Below are 17,649 nucleotides of genomic sequence, written 5' to 3'. Positions count from 1 at the left end.
CCAATTTCTACCCAAGGGAGAGACTTGGTAAAATTGTCTACTGTCCTGATGATTCCCATTTCCTGAATTGAGGGGGAGGATCCTAAGTTAGAAGTGATAGCACCTTTGATCCCAGCCCTCTAAAGGAGGAGGCAGGAGGATCAGAAGTTCAAGGTCAGTCTCAGTTACAGAGTGAGCTCCAGGCTAGCCCAGGTCAGTCTCAGTTACAGAGTGAGTTCCAGGCCAGCCCCAGCTACATGTGACCTTGTCTAAAAGAAAAGGAATGGAGGAGGAGAAAGGGAAGAGAGAGGGCTTACAGGTAGCCTGGCTCAGGAGCCGGTGCTCAGTAACTGCTTTTGGAGGATAACTGGTTAGAGGTCTAGGCAAATGAACAAGAGTACTGACTGCTGCAAGCACTTCCTGTTTTCTTGTTCCCTTGATTAATGCTTCAATCTCTGGAACCCACAGCGTGAAAGGAGAACAGTCTAAGTTGTCCTCTGACCTCCACAAGAATTCTGTGCTGTATGCATGCATGCACACACACACACACACACACACAATAATACATACAATAGGATAACTACCATACAACTAAAAAATTATTCTTAAAAAAATAAAATTAAAGAAAAAATGATTAAAAGAACAGTTTCCTCAGATGTTAAAACAAATTGTCCAGTATCTTAAAAGATGTTTCTCCTTCCCCAGTATTGACACTGGGTGAAAAGTAGCAATTTATACATATATATATATATATATATATATATATATATATATATATATATATATATATATATAAAGGTAGGGCTAGCCGGGCAGTGGTGGCACATGCCTTTAATCCCAGCACTTGGGAGGCAGAGGCAGGTGGATTTCTGAGTTCGAGGCCAGCCTGGTCTACAGAGTGAGTTCCAGGACAGCCAGGACTACACAGAGAAACCCTGTCTCAAAAAAACAAAAGAAAGAAAAAAAAAAAAAAGGGGGGGGGGCTAGAGAGATGGTTCAATGTGTAAATGTGCTTGCCTGACAACAGGCTTTCTCCTTGCCTGCCTCTGCCTCCCAAGAGCTGGGATTAAAGGTGTGACCACAGGCTTTCAACTCCTGAGACTCAGTACAAGAACAACTCTCAAAAAGCTTTTGCCTGACTGACCTCCACCCAGAAACCAACAAGCTCCCACATACGAACACACACACGCACCCAAACACACTCATACACATGTACACATGTAAGCATGCTCACACACATACACATATGCAGGCATGTACATGCACGAGGAAGAAAACATTTTATCAGTAGAGTATCAAACAAGATAAAAATCCAACTAAAAACATATCTTGACTTGCTCATGATTCAAGATATTAGGCTTCATAAACTTTACCAATTTCTTTCCTAATACATTATACAGTTCTACATCAATTATAGAAAGAATATCCAGCTTTAAGTGATCATAAACTTTATTTATAATAGCACTGTTGGGATTCCTGCTCCCTAAAATTGTATTTAAACAAGTAATTCATGAAACTGTATCTATAGATAGTCTGTATTCAAATAGCCTTTCAAACGCTGTTTACGTTTTTGCTGCTTTGAGAGGGTCTAGCTATGCAGAGGACGACGACCTGGACTCATGATCTACCAAGTGCTGAGCCTCTGGCGTGTGTGAGCATGCCCAGGCCCAAATTTAGTTTTAATTTGTATGAATTGTTCAGGGATTTTCCAACACAGTAGAGGTTCAAAGAGATGTTCCTTCTGGGACACTGACTTGTTTACCTTTATAAGGAAACAAATGCACCCAACTGTCCTTCAGCCGGGTCCTCTGCCTTCAGCTACCTTGAGAGGCAATGCAGACCGAGGGAAGTCAAGAAGCAGATACAGCAGGCTAGCGACACAGTAAGTTCTTGCCATTCTCCACTAGTGACAGTGGCCCGAGCCCTCTGACCTGAATTGGCCAGTTAAGGCACAGCACCTCACTTCTCACCAAACATGGTTTTTGGTGTTTGCAAAGCCACTCCCAGGTTGGGAAACTCATTAGAACTCTGGGCTCAGTCAGGTATCCTTCAGGGAAAGGAGACTGGTTAACGTGGCCCAGGAGAGATGGCAGTTTGATCCAGGACAGTTCTGAGTGCTGGGGCTCAAAGGTCCTCTCTCACTGGAGTCAGGCCAGAGCACTCTCCCAAGGCCACTGTGTAACAGCTGCATAGAACAGACCTACCAATGTCCAAGAGGGTTTTTTGTTTTTTGGTTCAAACAGGATCTCCTGTAGCCCATGCTGGGTTTGACTTTGTACATGCTAGCATTTTAGGTACAGGCTACCACACCTGGTTATCCAAAGTATCCACAGAAGTATGGCTGCCACAGAAGTATGGCTGCCACAGAAGTATGGCTGCCACAGAAGTATGGCTGCCACAGAAGTATGGCTGCCACAGAAGTATGGCTGCCGGTTACCTAATCACAGCCATCAGTTGTATGACCCAGGCCCCACCCTGGATCATAGTGCTGGTTCTTCAGACAAGGCCAAGTGTTCAGATCCTTTGAAGTTAGCTCCTGCCTTAGGGAAAGATTCTCCTATAATAACAAAAGCTGAGTGCAAAGGCACAGTCAAGTTTTTTAACATGGCCAGGATGCCCCTATTCTTATAAGTACTGCACTACCAGACAGCCCTATGGAACTATACTTCACCTGTCCCCTGATGTCCATCCGGGTCCTATGTCCCAGGCTCCCTTTACCCCTGCTCTGTACCCACTTTCTGTCACTCCACAGGAGTCTTTAAAGTGATGATATGCCATAAATAAAAATCAGGGGGCTAAAAAGATGGTTCAGTGGTTAAGAACACACACTGCTGTTACAGAGAACTTGAATTCAGTTCCAGAACCCATGTCCAGGGGATCTGATCCTCTCTGGGTACCTGCACACACACACACATACCACACACAGTTACATACACAGACATGTAATTAAAAATAAAACTCATCCCCCTCCCCTCAGCTTCTGTGTACTAGAAACATGTTATCTGTGTCAGTCAGCCCCAAAAACTCCTTTAAACATGCTTTTGATGTAACAAAAAAAGGTCATTTATATGTCTGGCTTTTTATTCACCTCTATGCAATGACCCTACCCAGTTCCACACTTGTTTGAGAATGATTCCTTGACACACACACACACACACACACACACACACACACACACACGCCTATACAGCTCCATTCTTGTTCTCTATAGTCTGTCTACCTTGGACATAACTAATTCCAAAGCCTAGTTTCATTTTCTATAACTGTTCAATGACTTTAGATACACTTAAAAATACTGGAATGGGGCTGGAGGCGCTGCTTAGTGGCAGTGTGGGCTGAGCATGCATAAGGCCCTGGGTCCAAGCTCACAGACTACAAAGCAACTCGCCCCACCCTGACCTGCAGCCCATCTGTTGCTACTTCTCTCCCGTCCTGGCCTGTGTCTTCTCCTGAGCTGCTGACTACAGGGCAGGAGGAACAGAGAAGGCTGTGGGCAGCTCTCCACTTGTCCTTCCTGCCAGTGGGGCTTGAGATAGTGAGCTCTAGAGCCAGAGGCTAGCCAATCAGAGCCAATCAGAGCTGACGTGACATCAAATGGCCACAAGGAGCCAGAGAACTTCAGACTGCAAGACAGGCAGCTGCGAGCCCTGCAGCCAATCACCTTGTTTCCACACGGAAACTCCAATCCCCTACTTACACAAGCCTAAATCAGGAAGTGGACAGCACGTCTGGATGCAGGTTTTGCCATGATAGCTTTACATCCCCCAGGACTCTTTTGTTGTCTGTGTTCTCTGCTCTCATAACAGAAACCAGCTGCTGTGCCACCACCTAAGGTGCTGTCATGAAACTAAGTCACCTGGAAAGACCAGCTATAAAGGAACTCCTACCTGAAGAGTTTTCTGTCTGCTGCTAAGTGAAGTTTATGAGACAGAGCCCTGTATGTGTGACGCTGGGGTAGGTGAGGAGCAAGAGCTAACCTGGCTGCTGTCCATGGAAGAGTGCAGCCTCCTTGGGGCTGGCCACTGAGGGGCACCGAGGGCTCGCTCAGTCAGGCACCAGGCTAGGTATCCTTAGTAACCAAAGTTATTGATCAAAAGCAATCACTAAACCTGAACAGTGGAGACACAGCAGCTAACAAAACAATTTCACTCTGTAACTGGTGATGTGGAGATGTGTAGAAATAAAGTCAAAACATGCCAGAACCAGAGAAACCACAATCCCTAGCCCCACCACCACCACCACAGGGCACAGGAGTCTGAAAGGCGCAATGTTCCCTGACATAAGACAATGTTCTTAAGTATTCTCCCATTTATATCAAATCAGTGACTAGACACATCATACAACTGAAACAGCTGCCTTCAAGTTTAGACTTCATGCCAAATTTAACAGTCTCTTCACAGACTCCTTGTACTGAGCGAGGCTCGCCTCATTCTCCCCCTCATTCTTGAGACGAACAACACACTTCTGGTAATCCTCCACCTCTTTAGTCCCCAGCAGCTCTTCTCTGCTGGGCGTCACGCTCATCTCAGCAGCTCTCATCTGCAGCAGGGTCTGGAGGACACTGCTCTCCGAGGAGCTCTTTGCCCACACATATTCGTCCATGTCTTCCTCAGTCTTATTTTTTTCCCATTCTTCAGTTTTCTGAAAGAAAAAAAAAGTTCAGAACTCTGGGAAATGTTATCAAAAGACAAAGTTCCTCTGCTTGTTGATTTTGAGGAAGAAAAGGTTACAGTAATGTTCAAGGTCCCCATGTACAGAGTACACTTAAAGCCTGCATGGCACCCAAGACCAGCCTCAAGAAGGGGTTGCTTTGCCTCACAAACTTCACTCGACAGACAGAAAACTCTCTTGCAGGTAGCTGTTCTGTAAGCTACCAGAGGTGCCCCTTGTGTAAGCATCTGCCCTGCTTTGTGCGAGCATAGACAAGAGGGGACAGGCCTAAAGGACCCAAACCATAACACAATGACATCTTAACACTAGACAAGGTACTATACTGCCATCTGGCCTCCCTACAGAGCTGCAGATGTCCTTGAACTTCTGATCTTCCTGCTTCTGCCTTCTAGGGGTTGGGACCCCAGGTGTTTGATGTCACTGTTATCTCAATTTTAATGTTAAACATAAATGAATTGATACAAGTATTATCCAACATGCTTGTGGAATGACAGGAAAGATAGAGCACCAGACAGGAGAACCAGGAAGTGGGGGCACATCTGAAGGCCTATGCACTGGGAGATGAACCTGGAGGCACACAGTTGTTTGCTACTGGAAACCATGAAGTGGAGTGGTGCGTCTGGACACACACGCAGTTGTTGTTTGTCATGACTGTTTTGTTGTTATTCTCATTTTCTGTTATAAGAACAGGACTGAGTTTTTATTAGTGCTGGTGTTTTGTTGCCTAATGTGCACTGCAGTACAAACCACGCCAGTGGAAGAGCTGCTTATAAATGGCCCCAAGAAGCCACCATAGTCCAGGTGCAGGTGTGCACCGATTTAATCCCCACTCAGGAGGCGACACAGGCCAGCCAAGGCTACACAGTGAGTGATGCCTTGTCTAAAAACAACAGAAGCTCCTCCCTCCAGACTCTGGATACAAGAGGATACAAAGGCAGTATTATTTTTTTATGAAGTATATCTCTTTAGAATGTTCTTTATTTAAGCACAAATACAGAATCCTTACAAAAGCTCCTCCCTGCCTTTTTAAAGTGGCAGCATGTCTCATCGTCTCTTCCTTCTTTCTCTCTGACCTTGAACTTGCAAACCTGTCTCTGGTGCCCAAACACTGGGACATAAGAGTGTGCTGTCCCACCTAGCTACAACTGCTAAAACAAGATGTAGCAGGGTCACAGCAGCTGCAGCAGAAGGTGTACAGCCTCACCCCAGCAGGTACAAAGCAGGTTACAGAATCCATAAGGACATGAAAGTGAACTCCTGGCTGTGAGAACATGGAATCTTCCTTAGAACGTTTTCTGATTCTGCATATTATCAAGAATGGAATCTGCTTTATTCAAAGGGACTCTGACACTGAGCTATGAGCCAGGGCTTACAAGCCAGACCAGAATTTGGAAAGCTACATAGAGAGCTGTCTTTAGTTCTGGGCTACTAAAGGGACCAGGCTTCTAACAAGCACCGTAAAATTTCCTATCATCTCACAGAACTGAGGAATGAAAGCACCCTCTCCAGGCTTGCTGGATCGTCAAGCTGTAAGGGGCTCCACATTACCAATGAAACACCAAACTTCTGAAGGAGCAAGCAGCCGCCCTTCCCTCATGGGAAGTTGCTGAGTCCAGCATGGTCTTGGTTGGGGTGGAATGACATGGCTCCCGCCCCTGGGACAGGGTCAATGGGCATAGGCCTTCACCAGTGTCATGCTGTGACAAGTGGCTGCTGTGGGGTAAGGTTTGTTGTATAATAGTGTACATATTTTTTATGTTCCTCCTTTGAGGAATGTCTTCCCTATTAACATTAACGACTCCATGATAATCAGAGACAGCATGAGTCTGTGAAGCAAAGGTGTAGCTAATATCTCAGCAAAAATGGTAAACACTGAGACCTTCAGGATGGCCCTTAAGGCTGTGTAAAGGAACTCTCAAAACATGAGTTCAAAAATATAAGGATGCAATATGAACTGTATAAGGAGCTTCACAGACCTAAAGGAACAGAGGGAGCTGTACCATGAGCAAGCTTGTCAGAAAAATACAAAGACAGGCAGCTACAAATGCAGAGATTCCTGAGTTCAGGGTTGGCGGGGACAGAGCAAGTTTAGACCCAGGCATGGTAGAAATGGTAACTTCAGGGTGGAGTCCCACCTGCTAGCTTATCCTCTGTGCTTAACAGAGACAGGCAGATCTCTGGATTCTTTTGCAATGTTTAAAAACATGTGCTTGCCTCATAGGATAATCAAAAGGGAACCTGGGGTAAATGACTGGATTGGCATATAAAATAAAAGCCTGGCTTATGATCTGCGAGAGATGAGCTATCCAGAGAGTTTTTAGAATAGCGAGAGAACTGCTTAGAGAACTGTCTCAGCAGAGAGAGAGCTGTCTGGAGATCTCCCGAGAAAGCACAACAGAATGAAAGCAGTCTGGAAAGCTGTCTAGAGTAGAACCCAGGTTGGCAGCTCAGACCCATGATTTAACTTTGAGTTGTTTGTTTTGCTGCTCCCAGACACCCCTTCTCTCAGAACTCCTCTCCAAGCCGAGGCTGGTCCTTGGCAAGTCACCCAAACCTGAAACGCTATAATGAGGACAAAGACAGAGGTAAACTAAATCACGAAAACTGCAGCCCAGTGGAGACCAACTCCATCAGGATGAAGCCCAAGACGCTGCCGAATCAGGGGAGAAAAAAAATCCCTACTGACAGACACCATCAATTAGAGTTGCTATGGGCTTATGGGAAACCCAACTTGAGAGGGTGCAGCAGTTGTTCAGTACAAGCCTGTAATCTCACCTGCTTCAAAATCTATGGATTGTAAGTGGAAGGCCAAGACTAAGGCAGGACCAGGCTCACAGACAGTTCTTGTCTCACAAGGATGAGGGTTAAAGAGATGGCTCAGTGATTAAGAGCTGATACAGCTCTTCTGCACAACCTGAGTTTGGGTCTCAGCACCCACACCAAGGAGCTCATGGGTGCCAGGGAACAGGACACCACTTACGTGCACATGTGCACACACCCAGACACAGACACACCCACACACAATTAAAGAAGAATAAATCTTTTCTTAAAAAGAAATGCAATAAACATGCATGCAATAAACAAAGATGCAAACAGAAGAAAAACGTAGTTAATAACCACAGGACAAGCACAGGATAGCCTCAAACTCATGACAATCCACCTGCCTCAGTCTCCTAAGTGCTGGGTTACAGATTCAGCCGGGACACTCAATTCACATTCATTCTGAAGGAAATCCTAGATGTTGTGTCATGTAATTGGCAGTAGCTCAGTACTTTTCCTAAACAAAACAAGGGCTATTTTTAAAGTTATAAGGTCAATACCACTATTACTTTGGTCACAGGCCCCGGAGGCTGGAAGACACCAGGCTGAAGCAGCACTCAGGTGCTGGAGCCGAGTGTAAGCAGAGACTTAACAATTTTAGTTTCCTCTCTCTTGTCATGAACAGGTGGCTAGTCCTGAGATTTTACAACATTCAAGGCCACACTTTCATCTGTAAGCTGAACAAGGAAATCAGTCCAGAGAGACAGTAAGCACAGCTGCCTTCAGAGCAGCAGCCAGGGCTCGGACAGCATGGCTGCAGGCTCTGCTCCTACCACCCAGTGGCCGGCACCCTCACCTCTGTCTGCTTGCTTGGGGCCGCCATGGACCTTGGGTGACTTTCAACACTTTGAGGAACAGGTGAGAGGAGGAAAAAGAGGAAAAGAACAAAACCTGGGCAACAACCTACCTAATGCAAGCTGTTGGGCTGGAAGCAGATACGCACACAAGCCCCATTCCAAAAGAACAATTTTGAAGTGAGATTTTCTTATTTATATAACTTAATTATGCTATAAAATTATGACTTTTAAACATTTTTGTTTAACTTTAATGTTTTTAGAAAATGTTCACTATTCCACCGATGGTCTTTAAAATGAGGGATTAGAATAAAAGGTGAGGGGCTGGGAGGCGGCTTAGTAGCTAAGAACATCTGCAAGCATGAGAACTTGAGTTCAAATTTCTAGCACATGTAAAAGCCAGGCATGACTACTCAATCCTTAGCCCCAGTATTGAGGGACAGCGGTGGATCCAAGAGCTCACCTCAGCCAGTCATCCTGTCCAAACAGCAAGCTTCCTGTTCAGTGAAAAACCATGTTTCAAGGAAGCAGAAGAGAGTAATGGACTTGTACAGCAGACAATGTCCTCTGGCCTCTGTGTATTCATGGTTGTACATGCCTGTGTGCACACACAGGTGCACATGACCATTTAAGGACAGTAACCCAGAGGTGACTTCTGACACAGCACCAACAGCTTGTTCTTTATACACAGTCTCACAGAGAAGGGTACCAGAAAGAAAGGGAGAAAATCAGCTGTAATTCCACCAACGCTGGAGAGATGGCTCAGGGTTAAGAGAGTTGCTGCTTCAAGAAGACCTGAGTTCAATTCCCAGCCTTACATCAACCAGCTCAAAATCATTCCAGGGGATCCAATTCCTTTCTCATGGTCTCTATGGGCACCTACACTCATGTACAGACGCACACATACATATAGACAGGCACCCCCACCACAGAGACACATACATAAGTACATACACTCACAGTCACACAGACAGACAGACATTTGCCTTCCTCTCCCTGACTGACCACAACCTCAGAAGTATCAACTTTCCATTACATGTGATCCTGTTCTCCTTCCCAGTTGGTTCCATCATCCATTTATTCATTCACTCAACCCACTGTGTGAACCAACAGCTGTGCCAGGCACTGTGCTCTCCTGGAGCCTCTGCCCACAGAAGGCCTGATGCTCAGCAGGCCTCAGCTGCAGAAGACTGCGGTCCCAGTGGAGAATGGACTCATAAAGGTCCCAACAGAGCAGAGCTTGACAGTCAAGGGAGAGAGAGCAGGGTCAGGGAGGGCAGCCCTGCACGGACATAGCCAAAGGGCAACCAAGAGAGAGACTCTCCACACCAGGCACTATTTTAAGTTCCAGTATTATTAACTCACTGACCTCTCTCACATAGCCCTGTGAGTTACAGCTATTATCTGTTTAAAGGACCAGGAAACTCAAGCCCAGAGTAATTAAATAATTTGCCCCAAACCACAATGGGCTTTGGTAGTGGAACAACATGTTCTAAGGAATACGGAGACCTGGTGAGAAGAATCTCTGAGCAAAAGGATAACCTAGTATCCTTCTCCTTGTAAGCCTTGTAAGCAGATTGACTATGAAGACCATGGATCTAGTTAGTGCAATGGTCAGTACACTGCAGGCACTGATGCAGTAACTGCTTCCTACACACAGATCTGCCACCACCTACCACTCGCTGTATTTACAACTCTGTGACTAGGACATGAATCATAGTAATATTCCACTATTTATGATTACAAGGACACTCTTGTCCTACATGAGGAAAAACAGTTTAACCATTTAAAAAAAAAAAAAACCCAAACTAGGTTGGCAAGATGGCTCAGTAGAAGGCACTTGGTGCCAACTGACCCAAGTTTGATCCCTGGGACCCATTTAGAAGAAGGAAAAACCTGACTCCCACAGGTGTCCTTTGATTTCCACAGGGCACTATGACATGCGTGTCTCTTCTCCCAAACACACACAAAACAAACATGCAATTCATATAGATATAAAACAGTGTATTTGAAAAAGTGTCTTAATAAAGTAAAAAAAAATCCTGCCAATTGTTTCAACTGCCAAGGCTAAATTTTAACTGCATATATCCAGGAGTTCAGCTCAATTTGGACCAGTTTTAAAAGCAATTCACTGAGTGTTGTGTGCCAGAGACTGTCCGGATGCTGGAGTAACATCCCTGAGTGTTGTGTGCCAGAGACTGTCCGGATGCTGGAGTAACATCCCTGAGTGTTGTGTGCCAAAGACTGTCCGGATGCTGGAGTAACATCCCTGAGTGTTGTGTGCCAGAGACTGTCCGGATGCTGGAGTAACAGGAGTGAGGGGCACTGTCCTTGCACAGTGAGGCAGATGTGTGCACAGGCACCATCATGAATGTAACAGTGTCTCCTGAGGAAGGAAGGAGGAGGAGGATGGCAGGACGCATCCAGGATCGGTGCCACACACACATCTGGAAGGTTGGCCAGCATGGAAAGACGTGTGCAAAGTCACGATGCACGGGGAGTGCGGTGGCTTCACACGCTGGCTAATGAGGGTACTGCCATAAAGGTTACACTACAGAGCCAGACTTTGGGAAAGCCAAGGGAAAACCAAGGATGAGACCAACCAGGGGCTACCACATCGATGCAGGGGAGGATGCAGGAAGGTCTACATGGGGTGGAGCAGCAGAAATAAGAGGGAAACAGCTCAACAATTTAATCAGAACAGGAAGGTGTGGTAATGTACTAGGTTTAGGGAGAAGAGAATAGATTAACTGCCAGGTGTTTTATTTTAGTCCTTGAGGGAAAGAGAAGCAGAGCTGAGCAAGTGGTGGAGGAAAGGTCTTCCTGCAGGCAACGCTGCTGCTTCCACTGATGTCTAAATTCCTCTGTGACAAACATCTCCATCCTCCTGCCCACACTTCTGATTATACTCTCAGCCTTGACACTAGTCAGGCATAAAAAACAGTTTTTAGAAAGGCTTCTAATTAGTTCCCTTATCTACAATTATAAGATAATCAATAATCAGAAGTACCTATGGATTTATAAGCTGCAGGACTCCACAGTGAGGCTGACACCACGCTGGCCTGCAGCGAGTCAAGGACATAGCTGACTCTTCCATTACTCAGTTCCTAACTACGGAGACAGATAAACAGCAGCACAAGTTGGGTTCTTCAGCTCTGATTATTATTCTAAATTAAAGATCATGCTGCTGTGACAGACCAACTGTAGCTACAGTTCAGGGATGTGTTCCTCTGCTAATAATCTCTTCTGACCTGGGGCACCCCCACCCAAGTCAAAACTTCTCAGCATAAAAAAAACCATAAAAGTTTTAATAAACCAGCCTTTCCTTGCTGGTCTTCAGGATCAGCAACAATATAAGAAGAGTGACCCAGCACTAAATGCTTTAGGCCAAAACAGGAAGCAAGCAAGCAAACAAACAAACAAACAACAAAGTGCTGTGAAGCACTTCCAAAGCAAGGACTTGTTCCCTTGCCCCTTCCGGGTTTATTTTCTTTGTTAGCCCAAGGGGCTCATTGGGAACAGTGGGTTGATGGTGGGTGAAAGGAAGAGAGGGAGAGAGGGAGAGGAACTGGATGGTGAGACCACTTATCTACTGACTGGGAAGATGGTGATGGTGAGGGGAGGAAGTCACAGCTGAGCCCTGGGCTGGGCAGGTCCAGCATTAGACCTGGCCCTGCTCTGGGCAGGAGGGAAACAGAAGGCACTGGAAGACAGATGCTCAGTGGAAACACAAAAGCACCCGGCTGTGCTTCTGCCACGGAATCAACTTCTTACTAGATACCCACTCCAAGCCAAGGGTTATGCTGGGGCTAAAGTGACCCTCAGGTCTGCAGGGAGAGTCTCCAGCCTTGAGCCTGCTGGACGGGTGCAGAGACAGCCAGTGACTGCACAGTCAGCAGCTGTCCTTTGGCTTGCACGCCTCTGCTGTTTCAAAAGACTTCACTTTCATCAACAGAATTTACAGTAGGATCTCCTTTAAAATGAACTCTCTTATAAGTAAAACGATCCAACCTAACGTAGGACTGGGGTTGTAGTTCAGCAAGCAGAAGGGTCTGGGCTGGCTCCCCAATACCTCACACAAATACCAACTTAGCAATGCCATCGTTTTCAAAGCCAGGAAGTGTTTTTGGCAGTCAGGTCACATGCTTTAGCCCTGACTTCAGAGCATAGAACTCAGTCAAGTTAAATGTGTAGGCTGTGCACAGAAATTTGCAATTTTAAGGAAAAAAAATCTCACTTTAGTATTTTTAACAAAAATAATGGACAATTACTGAAATATTTAGTAGATATTCCAAAAATTTTTCTCTGTTCCACCCAAAATCTTAGAAAACCTAGTGTCAGCCTATATGACTTATACATAGCTTTCAATGCTTTAAACAATGACCCATGTAGAAAGTCACAGAACCCAGTGAGATGGTTTGTATATCCTTGGCCCAGGGAGTGGCACTATTAGGAGATGTGGCCTTGTTGGACAAGGTGTGTCACTGTGGTCGTGGGCTTTGAGACCCTCATCCTAGCTGCCTGGAAGTCAGTCTCCTAGCAGCCTTCAGAACAAGAGGTGGAACTCTCAGCTCCTCCAGCCAGACCCATGTCTACCTGGATGCTGGCATGCTCCTGCCTTGATGATAACAGACTGAATCTCTGAACCTGTACGACAGTCCCAGTGAAATGCCATCCTTATAAGAGTTGCCTTGGCTATGGTTTCTGTTCACAGCAATACAACTCACACTAAGACACCAGGTCAGCATGGCTGCCCAGGCTGAAGGCTGATTCACAGCACAAGCCGAAACACTAACCCAGAGTTTAGCAGGTCTGAGGACGCTAGCACATATTTGTCTCTTATTACTGTCAGCATTCAAAGAATGTTCTTGGAAGCACTGGCCTCCCGTCCAGCCGTGCTTTGTGCAATGACGGACACAGCTGCAGCTAACTTGTTTTGACTACTACACAAAAACACCCTTACATGAAGGTCTAGAAGTAAACTTTTCTAGAAGTAAACTCCATAGAAATGCTAAAAAGCCAAGGAACATTCCTGTGTGAGCACTAAGTGTTCAGAGACCAGGCTACTGAGAATAGAGCAGTGGACGGGGCAGGCCTCTAAATGCTGGTCAAACACCAGGCGGTAACTAACACCAGTTCCAAGTTTAAATTCCAAGCTGGTGAAGAAAAAGAGAATCCAATTTAATACAGCTCAGTACTGGTCTAGCAGTCCTGCAAAGCTCCATAGCTCATGTGCACCCCGGTGTCTTCACTGATGGGGCTTGTGCAGGAAGGGCTGAGAGCCGATTTAATATAGGATGATGGGGCTTGTGCAGGAAGGGCTGAGAGCCAATTTAATATAGGAACTCTTTAATTACAGCTGTTTAAGACAGTTACACGAGGCTACTTACTCTGGTATCGGGTAAATGGTATGAAAGATGGAAGACTTTTTCATGAATCCGGAACACCAGGCTTGCTGGAATCTATGTCACAGAACCACAGAGCGGCTCTGGTGAGTCAGCCCTCACTCAGCGCATGTGTGCCTGTCTCTTCCTTTGTGGGGTATTCACTTTCTGGGCAGTTGGCAAAATAACTGAATAACGACTCTGAACTGGATTTTATTGCTTGTTGTTAACTCTTTTGACAGTAGCTATGGACCTGTAGCTAACTCAGGCATGTTCTTGGTTCAAAGCCAATGACAGCTCTCAATCAATTGACAGGAAAGAGATTAACTGCTGCCATGATGCCATTTCCAAACCCAGGATACAGACAAACAGATGAGTCATGGTACTGAGAATCTTAACAAAAGAAAAGGACTGGAAACTGTGTTTTGCTATTTACTAATCTTGAAATAAAGCTTTATGTTCCTTTCACTTGCCACTCATGTGTTAAACCTGATCATTGTTAGTAACAGTGAAAATGCTTGCCACAGTTTGGAAACAGCTGCATGTGTTCACCCGTCAGTCCCTGGGGGCTGCCACAATACACAGGTAGAAGCTTCTCTCCTGGGCTCCAATAAGGGTCCAACGCAGAACCATGCCCACTGAGAAGCTAGCCTCTCTCTACATGACTCTGTTAGAAAGTACTCGTTCTGTGACCATCATGATGGCTTTTCACCATTGCTGTATCTAAGAGCGGAGCATGGTGCACAGGCCTCCAATGCCAGCACTGGGGAGCCTGAGGCAGGAACACTGTCCTGAGATAGGCCAAATGACCTACCTCACCATCTTCACACACATTTCATACACACTTGAAGTACATCACACACGTCCTTGCCACACATTGCATTTTGAAAGGTTAGCCTTGTCCACATACACACTTACCCAAGATTCGTGGTACAGGACTGTGAGAAGATACATTGCATAGTCATAGTTCTGCCGCTTCAAAGGACATCTACAAGGAGAAAAGGAGAGGACAAAGTCTCAGCATACAGATAATTCACAAGACATGCTTCTCTGTTCTGTGCTATACAGGATATTCTGGGCTTGGTGGCCGTCTGGGAAGCAGAGTAGCTTGATCTCTGTGAGTTTGAGGCCATCCTGGTCTACATACTGAGTTCCAGACTGTGGGGAGCCGGCAGAAGGCGGCTATCATCCTTGCAGCCATCTTGAGCCATATACCCTGACAAGAGACTTGATTACAATAGCCTACAACAGCTGAGCACACTCTGATAACATCTTGCTTTAGATACCCAGGATCTTCCCTTGGGTGTGTGAGACTTAAAGGTGTGTCGCTTAAGGGTGTGACTTAGAGATCAGATTTAGAGATAAGACCTAAGGGTGTGACTTAAGGGCGTGACTTAAGGGCATTGCTTAGAAGTGAGACATATAAAAGGCGAGAGGCAGACAGAAGAGTTCAGTACAACTTGGAGTAGGAATTAGGCGTTGAGGAAGAAGACACTTGGACTAGAGAACTCGGAAGAATTATTATTATTAGGTATTAGGCACTTGGCGGAAGAACTTGAAATTACACATTAGGCACTTAGCAATTGGAGAAAGAAGCTTGGAACTTGGAGGCACTAGGGACTAGGAACTAGGAACTAGGAACTCAAGACTTGGGACTTGGAGAGAAGAAGAGAGACTGAAGAATAAACGGGATTGAATCACACTTTGTCTGGTCTCCATTCTTCGAGTCAGTCCTCACTCTCTTGCTGAACCCCCATCCGTGGACTGGAGCAGCTTGGGGCAGTACTGAGCTCTAACAGTTTAACCCCCAAGGCTTTGGCAGTGCGGGTTCCTGTGGTGGATAGCCCTAGCCTCTTGTTGTCATGGTAACTCCACTCCTGGGAGGGGCTGCGAAGGAGGAGTGAATCTTGTAAACCTTCTGTCCAATCAAATTTGTTAAATAAAGGCTACAGCCAGTGATTGGGCAGTAGAAGAGGAGTGGGAGGAGCCAGAGGCAGGAAAAGGGGAGAAGACAAGGAGAGCGGAGGAGAGAAGGCGGCGCGGAGTTGGCAGTTGGCCTAAGCTAGAGGACAGTTGATGGAGGGAGAGAAGACGAAGAAGGCCTTAACCTAGGAAACCGCAAGTTGTTAAGAGCTCTCATAGCCGGGGAATAGTGTAGTTTAATGGTAAATCTGCCCAATCTAGGCATGCAGCATTCATTTGATACTTATTGACTTGTGCCGTTATTCTCTGGACTCCCTATGGGCAAAAGATTTACCGCAACAGGTTCCAATATTGATAGAGTGGTCCCCGACATTTTGGCCCCCAAACGTGGGGCAGCTCCGGCTGCCAACACCAGGCTAGTCGGGACAACATAATATGACCCTGTCTTAAAGAGGGGGAGGGGCAGAGAGGCAGACAGAAAGTGAGACTGTTCCTATCTTCCCTCTAATCATTAATGAGGTTGTTTGTGTATTACCATTTAAGCTACTTTAAACACAACGATGTCCAAGCCAAGTTCTAGTAACCATCTCAGTGATTAGAGTCCAGTGAATGGCACAAACTTATCTTATGAGTCCATTTACAAAGCAGGGCAAATGAGGCTGGAGGGGGGCTCAGCAGGTAAGAGCTGGTAGCTCATGCAGAGGACCTGGGTTCAGGTCCCAGCTCCCAGATGGTGGTTCACAACGCCATTGGTAACTTTAGCTCCAGGGGTCTGATGTCCTCTTCTGACCTCTTAGGATACTTGCATGCACATGGTACATACACATACATGCAGGCAAAACATTCATATACATAAAATAGAAATAAGTAATTTTTTCTAAAAAGCAGATGTTGATTCTTCCAGAAATAAGCTGCACTGTATGTCAGGTGTGCCTATTTTCAAATGGAAGTAACATAAGTAAAACTTCATATGAGAATGGCATGTGATACATTTTGGGTAATAAAATAAAATAGAAAAAAGTAACAACTGCCTCAAATCTCTTTAAATATAAAATACGAGCATCATGTGGCTTATTAAAAAGTGCTTTAAGTAGTTCCTAGCATAAGCCATATAACTAGATAAATGACAGGTACTATCATCTATAGAAAAAGCAGCATTATCAGATGGTGTACACACACACACAAGCATGCACATGAAAGCACAGAAGCTCACACAGAGGCATGCACGCACGTGCACACGAACACACACAAGCACACAAGCACAGAAGCACAGATGTGCAGGCACACACATAATGAGGAAGAGTGCCCGCATGGCTGCACTCACCTGTCTGTTGTGATAGTGAGCACATCAGTGGTCTTGCAGTACCGCTCTCCTACAAGCTTAATAAGTTTCTTCTTTGCATGACTGTCTAAATTCAAACTGGAAAGTTTAACCTTAAAAATACAAGAAAAATTATGTGAAAAAAATCACATGATTTGCTTGATGAAGAAAAGTATCACTGTTATTTAAATCAGCATTAAAGCACAAAGACAAAACTTCCCTTCAGACCCACAGCAAGCAGCTGACAAGCACGGAGAGAGAGGACAGACCCACTCACTGTCAGGACAGCTGGACAACAGAAGTGAGAGTCTAACAGACCAGAGAGCAGGCTAGCGCATCACTCCAACTGTTCAGGGACTTAAGAGGTACCCTAACCTGTGAAAGCTCTAGGAGGCTGAACATCACACAGGGAAGCACAGCTGCAGTAGCTCAGCATGGCATCCCTCAGAAGCTGGCATTAGACCCACAGGCTGCTAACTTCAAAGTACTGGCCACCAAGTCCAGAGCTCGATCAACAGACTTCACAGAGAGAAAACAGACTCCCACAAGTTGCCCCTGACCACCACACAAGGGCATGGGCATACATACATACATACATACACACATACACACACACACACACACACACACACACACACACACAGACACACACACACACCCACCCCTCCCCTCACTCCCTTTCACCCACCCTGGGGGTTAGACTGCAGCCTGACACACACTAATTCTCTGCCACTTAGCTACATTCTAGGCTCAGATC

General features: G+C 45.8%; 1 protein-coding gene across 2 annotated transcripts in view; it reads right to left on the bottom strand.

Annotated features, from left to right (window-relative positions):
* Positions 1-1,242: 1,242 nt before the first annotated feature.
* Positions 1,243-17,649, bottom strand: part of Mrps35 (mitochondrial ribosomal protein S35) — a 35,098-nt gene continuing 18,691 nt past the window's right edge. For both annotated transcript variants that reach the window (XM_034512257.2, XM_034512258.2), the window contains exons 6-8: positions 16,896-17,005; positions 14,567-14,636; positions 1,243-4,620 (exon numbers count right to left, since the gene is read on the bottom strand). In XM_034512257.2, the coding sequence (XP_034368148.1) occupies positions 4,351-4,620; positions 14,567-14,636; positions 16,896-17,005 (450 nt within the window). In that variant the 3' untranslated portion in view covers positions 1,243-4,350. The remainder of the gene's footprint in view (positions 4,621-14,566; positions 14,637-16,895; positions 17,006-17,649) is intronic.

The sequence above is a fragment of the Arvicanthis niloticus genome, chromosome 9 (assembly GCF_011762505.2).
Source record: "Arvicanthis niloticus isolate mArvNil1 chromosome 9, mArvNil1.pat.X, whole genome shotgun sequence".
Lineage (NCBI taxonomy): Eukaryota > Metazoa > Chordata > Mammalia > Rodentia > Muridae > Arvicanthis > Arvicanthis niloticus.
This window is presented reverse-complemented; position numbering and strand designations above follow the sequence as displayed.